The sequence below is a fragment of the Astatotilapia calliptera genome, chromosome 9, assembly GCF_900246225.1.
Source record: "Astatotilapia calliptera chromosome 9, fAstCal1.2, whole genome shotgun sequence".
Classification (NCBI taxonomy): Eukaryota; Metazoa; Chordata; class Actinopteri; order Cichliformes; family Cichlidae; genus Astatotilapia; species Astatotilapia calliptera.
Genome location: NC_039310.1, coordinates 31,928,260 through 31,941,276, shown reverse-complemented (window position 1 = coordinate 31,941,276; position 13,017 = coordinate 31,928,260). Strand labels below are relative to the sequence as shown.

Sequence of the window (13,017 nt, the reverse complement as noted above, 5' to 3'; positions counted from 1 at the left end):
AGGCCACACTGGCTCACATTTCTTCTTTTATTTCCACTGAAAGTGAAATCCCATCTGGGGCTGCAGCTACGTACTGACCCGGTGATGGAAACAGATCACATCAAATATCATTGATTAGAAATCTAAAAAGGAGCCAAGAATCCTTTTAAAACAGGAAGTCAGAGCTCACCTCTCTCAGCAGCTGTTCAGACGTTTGGAGGCGCTGAACAAAGCCCGAGGACTGAAACAGTAAAGCTCTCACAAACAGCCGGACAAACACTCCCACTGGAGGCTTTGCTGCGCTTAGTTTGTCTACATGTGGGGAAAACATCCAAAAATCCAACATCACACATCAGACACTAAAAATCCCACAAACATAAATCTGTTACGATCTCGTGCTGTTAAAGAGAAATATTTCTTTGGCAAACAGCCGCAGCACAGACCGAGCTGCACGTCTGCACCCTGCATGGACGTCTTCGTCTTTCTGCACTCCTTACTGGCTGAAGAACTTTTGCTGTTATCTATTACAGCTCAAAATGATGGAGCCTTTGGAGACGGACACGCCCGTGAGACAGAGACATAAAGCTGGTGACCTTAGTTCACCTGCTTGCTAACAGCAAAATAATACCTGAGGGAAGATGTCAGATCAATAACCGTACTAACGATATGATATAAACTTATCTGAAGCAACTTGTATGTTTCATTCAGGCTACGTCCACACTAACACGTTTGCGTTTGAAAACGCATCTTTCTCTCGCGTTTTCAAAACGCTCCCCATAGCGGATACATTTGAAAACGGTGTCTTCGCATCGCAGTGTGGACAGCGACCCCGGAGCCTTTCAGAAACGATGATGCAGTCATGTGACCAATGAAACTAAGATAGCGGAGGGCATTATACAGCAGTTGTTTGACAGCCCTGTTAAAGATTAATATCAGTCTGTAGATGCTCCAGAGAGCTCTTCTTCAAATTCTTTAACTCTCACTCGCTTTTGCAACTTTGGACTTTTGTGTTACTCGCAGCAACAACTCCACCTCATTGTGAGTCCATTTAAAAACTCGCTGCTTTTCCTCCACATTCTGCTGCAACGTTTCAAAGACCCGGAAAGTAAATAAACGGCAGACAGAAATGAGGCAGGCTGAATCTTCTTGCGTTTCACGTAAGCGTTTACGGCCGTTTCAATGTGGATGAACAACTGCTCGTAAACCACTGAAAATGAGTGTAGACGTTTTCAGATGTATCCAGATTAGTGTAGACGTAGCCTTAAAGGTGAATGATGTGCAGGATCTAATGCTGACACATCACAGCTACAAACACCTGAAGAGAGTTCGCTCACAGGTGGTTTGCTTAGTTTAGTTCAGCCACTGATTTTCACACCTTTGGGCTCAAAGGAAGATTTTTAACCTTTGAAAGGATGAAAGGCAGCTGGGTGACGCCCACATTATGACTGGCCTGAGGCAGCGCTGCTAACAGGAGGTGGCAGCAGAAAAAGGTTTTCAGGTGTGCAGCATTTCTTCAGATCAGGTCCATCATGTGTGCGTCACCATCCAGTTTGTTTTAATGAGTTCTGATTAATACAGCGGTCTTCTCGGGTGTCTGGACCTCCTGCACCGCTTCATCAATTTCAATAAATGAAAAGTTGTGTAGACAGGGTGAAATAAAACGCCTCCTCTGATCTGCTGTGAAATAAAACTGTGAACAAGACAAACCGGCGTGTTGCCAGAAGGAGAATATGAACTTAAAGCAGCAGCTTAAGCAGCTTTGCATGCCGGCAGCACAAACACAGCGTGTGGCCCAGTGTTTAGCAGCACCACGGTCGGTGTGCTGCTCAACTTAAATACCCACAAGTCTGTGCTTCCACCACAGGGAGGCCTGTGGTGTTTGATATGACAGGAAGGAGATCAGCGTTTGAATCTGCAGCACACATCATGCTCTCCGCTCTGCTTTCCAGTAAAGTCTCTGGAGCGTTTTCAGCGTGAAGTTTGGAGCTTTTGGTTTTTTGTTTTGTTAAAGAAGTGAAAGAGTGGAAAGCTGCCAGGCTGAGCAGAGCTCTGGAAGCTCTCCAGCTGAGTCCTCTCCATACAGCTGCTGTGGTGACACGTCCAGGAAGCCGACTGCAGTGGAATTAAAACACGCCAGGGACGCATCAGCAGCTCGCTCACATTTCTACACCTGTAACATGAGGCCTCAGGCGCCTGATGAAAGAAGCTGCAGGGATTCAGTTTGTTAGCCTAGAATCGTCTCTCTGGGGCTCCGAGTTAAAAGAGTCAAACAAAGGAGTTTCCTGCCAGAAGGACCGACTCCCAGCTCGGAGATCTGTGAGTGGACAGTCTGGGCGGTTAGTGTCACAAGCTCTTAACATGAGGTCATCAAGTTTGCAGATACATGCATGACAGCTTTCCACAGTTGGTGCATATCTGGCATCAAGCCGGCACTGCTGGCTGACTTCTGGCATGATAAGATGTATTTCATCCAGATGTGGGCCAGGCCTGGCATAGATGGCACTGTCTATGTGATGGCATGCCACATCTGGCCCGATTATGGTTTGGTTTATGTGGTCCAGGCTCATAGAAAACAGGTCTGGCCTGGATCCGGCATCAAGCTGGCACTTCTGACTGACTGGTGTCATGGCAGGGTGTATGTCAACCAGATGTGGGCCACGTCTGGCAATGAGGCACTATTTATGTTCCCATTTTCCTATTTGAGTTAGAAGACCCAAATGCCATGTTGCAATACTATACTGCTATGGTAGCTAATGTTTCAAATGCAGGTTTGACAGGTTTGTGAGTTCACACTTTATCCAAACCTAGTGAGGGTTTACTCAGGTTCACCACTCGGTGGCTGTAGCTCAGGAGGAAGAGCAGGTCACCTACTGATCGAAAGGTTAGTGGTTCGATCCCTGCCTCCTCCAGTCTGCATGTCAAGAGTATGAATGTAGTTAGGAAGCACTCAGTTTAGAGAAAGTGTGTGATTAGGTTAATATGACATGTTGCATCGAGCACTATGAGTAATCTGGGTGAGTAGAAAAGCACTATATAAGAATCAGTCCATTCACTCTCTGAACAGAGTTTCATCATGTTACTTTTGCACTATTATATTCTGGCACATGTTGTTATTACATGGCTTAATTAAGGTACACATTAGGCTGACATCTGGGCCAGCACAGGTCCAGCAGTGAGTCTGCAGCTGGCCTTGTGCTGGCCCATGTGTGGGCCACCTCTGGAAACCAGATCTGGGCCACCAAAGGGCCGTCATTCTTTGCAGTGTGTGGGCCATGTGTAAGCACATTGTGTGGGCCATACCCATTTTGCTAGGTTACTATAGTAACAGACCTTCCAAAAAGTCTGAGCCCAGGTTTGGTGGGAGAAATTCAAGGATTTTTACTGGATGTTGCATAGTAGTAATGAGCGGGTGTCTGTGACTGCTGAGGCTCATATTGGTCTTGTTAAACAAAGAAACTTCCCGGAGGCCTCAGCAGGTCACAAATGTCTTCTTCACTAAGACATTTGACCAAACTATCAGTACATTTTCCAAAATCTGTTATTTTAATACAACATGAAACAGTACATTGTATTTTGTGAGACAGACGTTCTGTACAAACCAAACACACTTTGGATGGATGATATATGTTTTATTGGTATCTGTCTTTGGAACCTGAAAACAGTTGACAACGGGACAAAAACATGTCAAATTAACCATTAAAAACCTTTAAAAGAGGCCAAGAGTCGTTCATTCAGCTGTGAATCAAACATCATTAGTCATATGTTACATTGTATCTCAGCATTTATCATTCAAACACATTTATTTTCTACAGTTTCTCTTCAAATGAGAGAGCTTCTTTTGAAAAATCTCACTGAGACTAACCAGTTACGTAAAAGGATAATAAATCTGCGAGGATCTGCCCACACTGGATCCCTGGTTCTGTGACGAGAAGAAACGTGAGGCGTCGCTGAATGTTTCCACGCTCGCTGTGACCCAATCAGACGTTCCCAGACGAGCACTTGGACACTCGTGAACTAAAGGTGATGGATGCAGCTCAAGTTGTTCCACAGCAAACCAGTTCTTAGGTCAAAGTTCTCTTTGTTGGAGACAAAGGTGGACCTTTCCTGAACTCCACCTTAAGTTCTGGTTAAATTTTACAAACTGGGTAGGATGAAACGTCCGTCACTGGCAGCGAGAACACCGTGACTTTTGTGTGTGTGTGTCTAAAACTGTTCATCGTGATAGAGTTCGATGCACACTGAGGCCAAAAGTCTCACTGCTGTGTCTCTTTGAGATGGGACCTGCTGACGGAGTCACTTACACTCAGAGTGGCTCAAACTGTGGTTCTGGACCCAAAATGTGTCAGTGGACAAGTCTTTTCCCATCAGTGAGTGGCCAGTCTTACCTGGGCTCTCTGGCCATGAAGAGACCCGTTGATAGTTTTAAAACATTCTCTGGTTTTCTGAGATGCTCCGCCCACATCGACCTTCTCATTACAGCTCAAAAGTTCAGCGCAGTGTGGGCGTGGCCTTTTCCCTCCCATGCCTCTCCGCTTTCATCTGAAGCCCCTCCCTCCTGGATGAGGCGCTTCAGGACACTGAAGAGGCGCTGATGGACGCCCCTGCCTCCTCCTCCTCCTCCTCCACCACCACCACCTCCATCCTCCTCTGACTCCTCCACGCCCCCTTCAGTCGCTGAACACTCCTGCAGAGCTCGCTGCAGCTCCACCTGATGGAAAAAGACAATTTCAACACCAACATCACGTCTTAAACTCTCTAATCCACAAAACTCAGGACTTTAACTGCTGTCCTACATTAGATAATTTGCAGTTCATCAGTGTTTGCAGGAAAGCTGGGATTAAAGTCGGCTCGGAGTCGGATTTGATCGCTGAAACCAAATTATTATCCCTCCATCACTGGAATTCCCGAATGATGCTGGTGCCAGTTTCCCTTTCACGTTGGAGCTTCCTGGCTGAGGTTGTATTAAAATTATCTCTGAATCTACAGAAACACTACTGGCTGCTTTGATTGACAGGAGTCCTCCACATGTAACTGTAATTAACCCGGACCTCTGCACTGTGGATGTGCTGGAGCATTTTTAATGGCTTGGTGTGGAGCTGAGAAGGTTCACAGACACAGGAGGACATGCTGGTGTGACAGAGCAGGATGCTGGCGTGGGGTGAGATGGACCTCTGAAGATGTTTTCAAATACATTACCTGCAGAGGGAGCGCTGCTTTGGCCCCAAGCAGCGTGGGAGAAAACCACGGTCTAAAAATCTTCTCACAGATCACCTGAAGACGAAGAGGAAAAAGTCACAAATCACACATCGGACTCTCGAATTAGATGAAAAAAAAGAAGAAGAAGAAATCTGCAAAAAAAAGGGGAAAGCTTCCAAGTAAAGAAAAGTGAAGAAGAAGAAGAAGAAGAGCGCATCAGGAGAGGTAATCACAGAGGAGGAGGAGCAGTGAGTCTGAGCAGCACCTGATTGGTTTATCAGTATGCAGACGACATCACACACACACACACACACACACACACACACACACACACACACACACACACACACACACACACACACACACACACACACACACACACACACACACACACACACACACACACACACACACAATGACTTCTTTCTCTCCGGAGATGATTGGCAGGTTGAGGGTCATTGCTGGGTGCGCCCAAGAGACACCTGTGGAGCCTCACTTTGGCCAATGGCAGAGCAGCATGTTGTCAGCATGTCATCATCACTCATCTTCATCTTCTCCTTTCTTCTTCGTCTCTTTGTTCTTCGCCTCCTTTCCTCAGTTTTGGTTCAGTTGTCAGTTCATCTGTTTTTTCTCCTCTTTTGTGTCTTTGTTCCTTTTTCTTCATCACCTGAACTCTTTCCCACTTCCTTCCTCTCTGCTCCGACTTACTCTTATTTATGGTGATAATTGATTTTGTTCTGTCTCTGGTTTCTGTTACTTTCCTTTAAATTTCAGCTTCCTGTCCTCTCTCCTGGGATCCATCCACTCCGTTAGTTTCTAAGGTTCCCGCCTCAGACGCCGCCGTGTTTGCGCCTCCGGTCGTCACCTGTTAGAGAAACAGTTTCCGTCCATCTCATATTTAAACGTCCTCTTTTGGTGGATGAATGCAGGTATCACGTATCACGAGTCATGTGATACGGGGCGATGAGAGTCCGTCCTGGTGTTGTCACGGCGATGGCGATGGTGACAGAAACGTCGGCTCAGCTTCTGGTGTCCTTTGTCCTCTGAGTTTGACGGGCTGATGAGTCAAAACAACTTCAAGCTAACAACGATCATCATAATACTACTACTGCTAACAATGTAATATAATGTAATGTAATGTAATATAATGTAATATAATAATATAATATAATGTAATATAATAATATAATGTAATGTAATGTAATATAATATAATATAATAATATAATATAATGTAATATAATGTAATGTAATATAATATAATGTAATATAATAATATAATATAATGTAATATAACAATGTAATATAATAATATAATATAATGTAATATAATAATGTAATATAATAATATAATATAATGTAATATAACAATGTAATATAATAATATAATATAATGTAATGTAATATAATAATATAATATAATGTAATATAATAATATAATATAATGTAATATAATATAATATAATATAATAATATAATATAATGTAATATAATGTAATATAATATAATGTAATGTAATATTAGAATTGGCTTTAATTTTGTGATTATAATTTAATTTAAAAACAATTTAAAGGTAAAAGTAATTTATTAAAAGTAATTGTAAATGATTTAGAGAAATTCTCTAAGTTGTTTCACTTTAACATTATAAATAATAAAAATACTCTCCTAACATCTTCAGTTTAATAATAAAACAATTTTGAACAGCAATGAAACAACAATAACAACAATAATCATAATTCTGTAAATAAGTAAAGAAAGAGAGGAACCACAGCACAGAAACTGCTGGAATAATAAAGATGACAAATATTTTAATGTGAGCCTAAATCATGACTTCGTGCTGTAACTAATTTTGTGTTTTTGTTTCCAAGCAGATGACAAATGTAACTTTTTTCCATATTTAGAGAATAAAAATGTGTCTAATGTGAAGCTGCAGAGCGATGAGCCAGAAACTCCAAATTTATGCAGAAGTTTAGATTTAAAAATGGACTTTTGATGTGAAATACAATCAGATGAAATATTAAGAACATAAATATTTTACTCCCATCAGAGGATCTCAGATGTGAGAGCAAAGGTCACGGCCCCCACACCTCACCGCTCTTTAACAATCATAAACAATAAAAAAGTGAATAAATTCATAATTAAGTTCATAATTAAAGTAATAAACTGCATGAATCTGACATATAGATAAATTGTGTCGACTCTTCAGGTTTAATTTGATACAGAAATAAAATCGACAGAAATGAAAATGAATTTTTCAGTATAAAACTTTTCACTTTTTTCTTTAAAAGTTATTTTATTGATCAAATATACAAAATGCATTTAAAAAAGAGAGAAAATCGTTTCCTCAGCAGCAGTGAGCCTGCAGACAAAATCACCTGCACAGGTAAATAAACAGGTTGAAACTCTGCCTGTCAGCAGGATCAGGCCGGTCAGTAATTATCATTCCACACTTTTCCACACGTGTAATTAGACGTTGTGGACGATCGACGGTGGAAGAGGAGAAACAGACCAACCCTGTAATTTTCTGCAGAGCGAGCCGACGGCTCAGCGCTCGCGCCGAGGAATGAAAAACATCCACACAGGTGGACAAAGACTCGGAGAGGAACAAAGACACTTTTAATTTTAGACGCTTTTGTTTCTCAGAGTTCTGCTTAATTATACAAAATGATTTTTATTTATTATAAAACTTTCTCCTTTTAGCCAGTTTATTTCCTCTGCAGACTGAAAGTTTTATTACTCACTATTATTTTACAAAAAACACAAAACTCGTCTAAAACCTGATCATTTTGTACAGTAAATAGATAAACATAAATAGATACATACGTAATAATAATAATAATAATTTCATAGGAGGGAAAAATAAAAGAGTTAAAGTGTTAAACTGAACGGACTTTGATGGTTTAGTCATGTGACCGCTGCATTTGAGAGAATAAAATCACACCAAATTAAAGTGTCACAATAAAACACATTTTCAGCAGATTTTTACAAAATAAAAGCTCAAAGCTGAAAGTGTCACAGTGAGGTCACAGGGCCTCGCTTACCTGCAGGTTGCTGTTGCTGCGGCGCGGGCTGCACCTGCGTTTGCTCAGGTTACACCTGGACGAGCAGTCGAAGAAGTTGCAGTCGTCGTCGCTGCTGCAGTTCTGTTCCAGGATGTCCCTCATCTTCGGCTCGAAGAACGCCATGTCCACGTCGATCGCCACCACCTGCAGGACACACCAGAGGACACCCGCCCTGTGTGAGCCCATGCTGCAGGATTATCCACACCTTATATTTTCAAAGGTGCAAAACATGACACACAGCCTGGATGTGCTCACGCCATCCCAGCACGCTACATAAATAAAAAACGTGTCCCACATGACGAGCTCAGATCTGCCTGAAATTCTGCCCTCGAGCTCAGAAACCTTCAGGTGCTGCGGCTCTATGAACACGGACTCTGTGGGCTGAACACAAACACAGTGAGGCCTGAAGTTCTTCAGATATTTGGATGTGTGAGCTGTAACGGCAGATTTGGAGCTCTGTAGAAACCAAAAACTGAAGATGCATGAAGTGAAATCCTGCCGTAACAATCTGTGACGGATGCACAGAAAGTGTTTCAAAGCTCAGACTGAAAGGAATGAATTAAATCAGCATCACAAAGGTTTTATAATAACAGAAAACAGGTGGTGTTAGGGTTCATTTAAATGTTTACACGTCATGAAATTATTATAACATTTTAAACTAATCAGAATTTTAATTTGCTACAAAAGAGACGAGAATCCAATAAAAATGAGCCACTGACAATTTTCACTCCACTACATTCGATCCAGTTTTTAGGACATGGAATCAAAATAAAAGAAAGCTTCTGATAAATTTCTAAACTACAAAAAGACTCTTTTCGTCTTTATTATTCAAATGAGACTTTACAGAGATTCTTTTGTGCGGAGGAAAAGTGAAAGGAGTTTTAAAGGCCAAATGTCCCCCAGCAGTAAAATATGAAAACATGTTTTTCAGATTTTTCAGATGAGTGATAAAAATCTCACACAGTTTAAATGTGTGTGTGGGCCTCCGGTCACGTTTACTGCAGTGAGTGTTTTTCATCGTCTCAAACTCACATCTTTCTCTCCTGAGCTTGTGAGATTTTTCTTTCATATTTATGACGTCAAACTGAAGTTTGGAGGGTTTTCTTGGAGTAACAATCTGCCGGTCTGTATTATTTAAATCAGCCCTGATGCAGGAGAGACGCACTGACAGGACGCTCGTTTGCTTCTGGCCCGACAGAGATGAAGATCTTCCACAGGCAGTTTCATTTTTTTTACAAACAGCTTTGATCATCTGGAACTATTTTCTGCGGTGGATTAATCGTCACGCCGTGCGGTGTGTGTTGATGTCCTGGATTATATTACCAGTTTGTAAGCAGCAGCGTGTCTCTGTGGCACAGAGCCTGGCAGTGCTCGGGAGGTCTGCTGGGAATAATCTGCAGATAAAAATCTCTTTAACCAGATGAAATGACTCCACTCACACCTGGAGTAAACGAGCACAGGCTGCACGGTGGTTTTACGGTGCTGGCATTATTAAGTGAGGGCAGTTAAACATGTTCCATGTCAGCACTTTGACAGGAAAAACATTAATCCTGCAAAACCGGGAGAACAATTGTGAGCCTCTGCTTTACTTGACTTTTGTTGGCGCTACAAACGCCTCATTTTTTTCCCTTTAACTGCTCATTTTCCAGCGATCAGGGGCTGAACAATGAGAGATAAAATAGCTTAGGCTGAGCTGTGATTGTTGGCTGGAGTCCAGCGCCGACCTGAAGTGCTGCTGATTTAACGACAAACCATAAAAGCTTCAGATAACGCTGAGAAAACAAACCCTGCTCGGTTCCCTCCATCCAGACGCTCCGGCTCTGATTTATGACCGCAGGAAAAACACCAAAGTCCACTTCTCATTCTAGAGTAAGCAAGCTTATACTTTTAATTTTAACATTACAGATATTAATAAAGACGGATGAGAAGTTTGATCACGGGGTGATTAATGGGGACTTGGAGATGAGGACGTCTGGCTCCAGCTCATGGAAAACTTTATTTTTAGTCTTTCGTGTGACTGATGGGCCGAGGATCCATCAGAGGTGACAGCCGCTGGATTTGACTCCAGGCACGAGAACAAAGACGCTGAGATTATTTCATCTTTCTCAGAGTTCGGGGATCTTGTTGGGTTTGAGGGTTGAATGAATGAACAATCATCAAAAATCATCAACAGTCCAAAAACTCCACCCTCCAAGGTCTCCGTGTCCTCGTTCATATCTGGACTGCTTCCAGGCTGGTGCCCGTTCCTGGAAATCCCCTCTGATTGTTTCCCTCAGTGAGGCTGTGAGGCACGACCTCCACCCTGGACTTTATTTCAATGGTGTCCGTCAAGTTGCAGGGCGGTAAATCTCAGCCTTCATACAGGAACAGACTGCCGCACACTGCATCAGTGTGCTCTAAAATCATTGGCCTGCCTGTCAGAACTCTGACAGGTTTTCAGCCAACAGGCCCTCAGACAGGCAGCCAAAATCATCAATGACCCCTCTCACATTCTTCACCCCACATTTCAATGCCTCCCCTCTGGGCGACGCCTCTGCTGCATTTCCTGCAGGACTGAGAGGAGGAGGAGCGCCACCATTGTCCCCAAAGCAGCTCTGCTTTTTAACTCCTGCCGATAAGAACATTTCCCACACCAGAAACATAAACTAGTCTGTTTTTACACTGCTGACACTTTACTCACTTACAGTTATTTATTCACCTTTCAGTCACTTTTGTGTATATACTGTATATTCTGTGTATCTTAATTGCCCCTTGGGGATAAATAAAGTCTTTCTGATTCTGATAATGTGCGTGAACGTCCTCACAAAGACAGAAGTACCCAGGTGTGTGTTTGCACAATGACCTTCTCTCCCCAGCAGCAGCGTCACATCTTCTTCCTTTAGCTAAAAAAATATCTGTTCAAGAAAAACCTCACGTAATCCGCCGTCCAGCATCTGATTTCCATCTTTGCTCTAATAGCTTTCTAAAAACACGTCCCTTTTATCTCTTTTCTCCCAGCTCCCTGCTCTGCTTTCATCCTTCTTACGTTCATTATATCCTCAGCCAGCATTAAAGCCATTCAGCCCTCCTCCGTGGTTTCTGAGTCACTGCAAAGACAAAGCAGAGTGAGCGTGTTCAAAGTCACACCTGAGGACTTACCGTGAGGTCCTTCCTGATGGCAAAGTTCTCCGGTTTGATGTCGCAGAGGTGTAGCTTGTGGGTGAAGTCATTGTCAAAGTGCCACACCATGTCCAGGAAGCTCAGCGCGATGCGGTGCATCATCTCTCGGGCCTTCCACCTGGCTCGGTCTCCGCCTTCACCCTGATCCTGAACCTCAGAAATGGCCACGTCATCCAGGGAAAAGATGTTCTGGTCCCAGGCGTGCCCGGCTGAGAGGTACTCCACAGCGTAGAAGTGACCACAGGAGCCCAGCACCTTGGCCACGTGGGTGCTGAGGTCCTGCAGGACTCTGGAGACCAGAGGGAACAGAAAGCAGATACAATGAGGCCAAAGTGATGTCACAGGAAGTCATCATCAGGACAAACATGGAGACAATAAGCTGAAAACTGATAAAACAAGTGTCTTTACTCAGAAGAAGGTTTAAGCTCCAGAGAAGAGTCCGTACTGGATCTGTTACACTGATCTGTGGACCAGACTCTACCAGAGATATCATGAAGTCTTTCTTCATAACTAAACTCTGAGGTGTTCTGGCAGTATCGGGATGGATGGACACATGGATGGATGGAGGAAGTTGGATAGATGGATGGATGGCCACATGTTGGATCGATGGATGTATGGATGCATGGATGGATAGATGGCCTGTATTTATATATAGCGCTTTACTAGTCCCTAAGGACTCCAAAGCGCATCCAGTCATCCACCCATTCACATACTGGTGATGGCAGCTACATTGTAGCCACAGCCACCCTGGGGCGCACTGACAGACGCGAGGCTGCCGGACACTGGCGCCACCGGGCCCTGACCTGCAGAGCTCCACATTCACACAGCTGCTTTCCTCCATTTGTCACTGCAGCAGCACAGGTCACCTCCACTCACTGCTTTTACTTTTGGATGCCAGCCTGAACGTCTCTCAGACTGAAGCTAATTTCACTCGTTTTCTTTTGTTCTCCAGTTGTGCTCATGAAAAATCAGACATTTTAAAAGTGAAACGTGAACAAAGAAGCCAGGACTAAAACGTTTTTTAAATATTCTTTTGGTCATTTTTCTTTAGGGTTAAAACTCAGAGACAAAACATGACATATTTCAGCTGCTTCACAGGAAAAATCACAAAATGTTTTACTTTGAAAGTAAACTTTGTCAGTAAAAATGGAGGTCCTGTCTGTGCTGCCAGGTTCTCAGGTAAACCGCTGAACCTCGAACTCGATTTAAACCCTCGATTAAACAGGCGAGCATCGATCTTCAATAAATGCATCTGTTTATTGGAGCATCTCAGAACCTCAGGAAGAGTCAAACATACTGACACCATCCAAATCCTCCACCTGTTCAGGGTTTACCTGAGGAAGGTGTACTCCTCCTGCTGCAGCAGGGCCCAGAGCGAGGCCAGCTCCGCTCTTGAGTAACTCATCTCTCTGTTTTTCAGCTTTTTGCCCAAAAGTCTGGCCAGGGAGCTGTTGTTCACTCCTCCTCCTCTGTCTGCATCCTCGTTCTCCTCAGCCAGCCCCAGGGAGTTTCGTACCTGAGGTGACAGGAAGTGAAGTTTGACTCATAGAAACTTTGACTCGTCAGCACCAAACTGAAGCCGCTTACCTCCAGAGTGGCGTAAAAGACGACATCGAGCGGGG

The 13,017-nt window shown here is 43.4% G+C and overlaps 1 protein-coding gene across 6 annotated transcripts in view; it reads right to left on the bottom strand.

Annotated features, from left to right (window-relative positions):
* Window positions 1-3,593: 3,593 nt before the first annotated feature.
* Window positions 3,594-13,017, bottom strand: part of dipk1c (divergent protein kinase domain 1C) — a 49,301-nt gene continuing 39,877 nt past the window's right edge. For 4 of the 6 annotated variants that reach the window (XM_026180518.1, XM_026180519.1, XM_026180517.1 and 1 more), the window contains 6 exons: window positions 12,983-13,017; window positions 12,730-12,911; window positions 11,363-11,684; window positions 8,216-8,380; window positions 5,176-5,250; window positions 3,594-4,687 (listed from right to left, as the gene is read on the bottom strand). The exon at window positions 12,983-13,017 is cut by the window's right edge and continues 19 nt beyond it. In XM_026180518.1, the coding sequence (XP_026036303.1) occupies window positions 4,460-4,687; window positions 5,176-5,250; window positions 8,216-8,380; window positions 11,363-11,684; window positions 12,730-12,911; window positions 12,983-13,017 (1,007 nt within the window). In that variant the 3' untranslated portion in view covers window positions 3,594-4,459. Of the gene's footprint in view, window positions 4,688-5,175; window positions 5,251-5,558; window positions 6,233-8,215; window positions 8,381-11,362; window positions 11,685-12,729; window positions 12,912-12,982 lie in introns of those variants that run through there. The other 2 variants (XM_026180521.1, XM_026180522.1) reach the window with 2 other exon arrangements.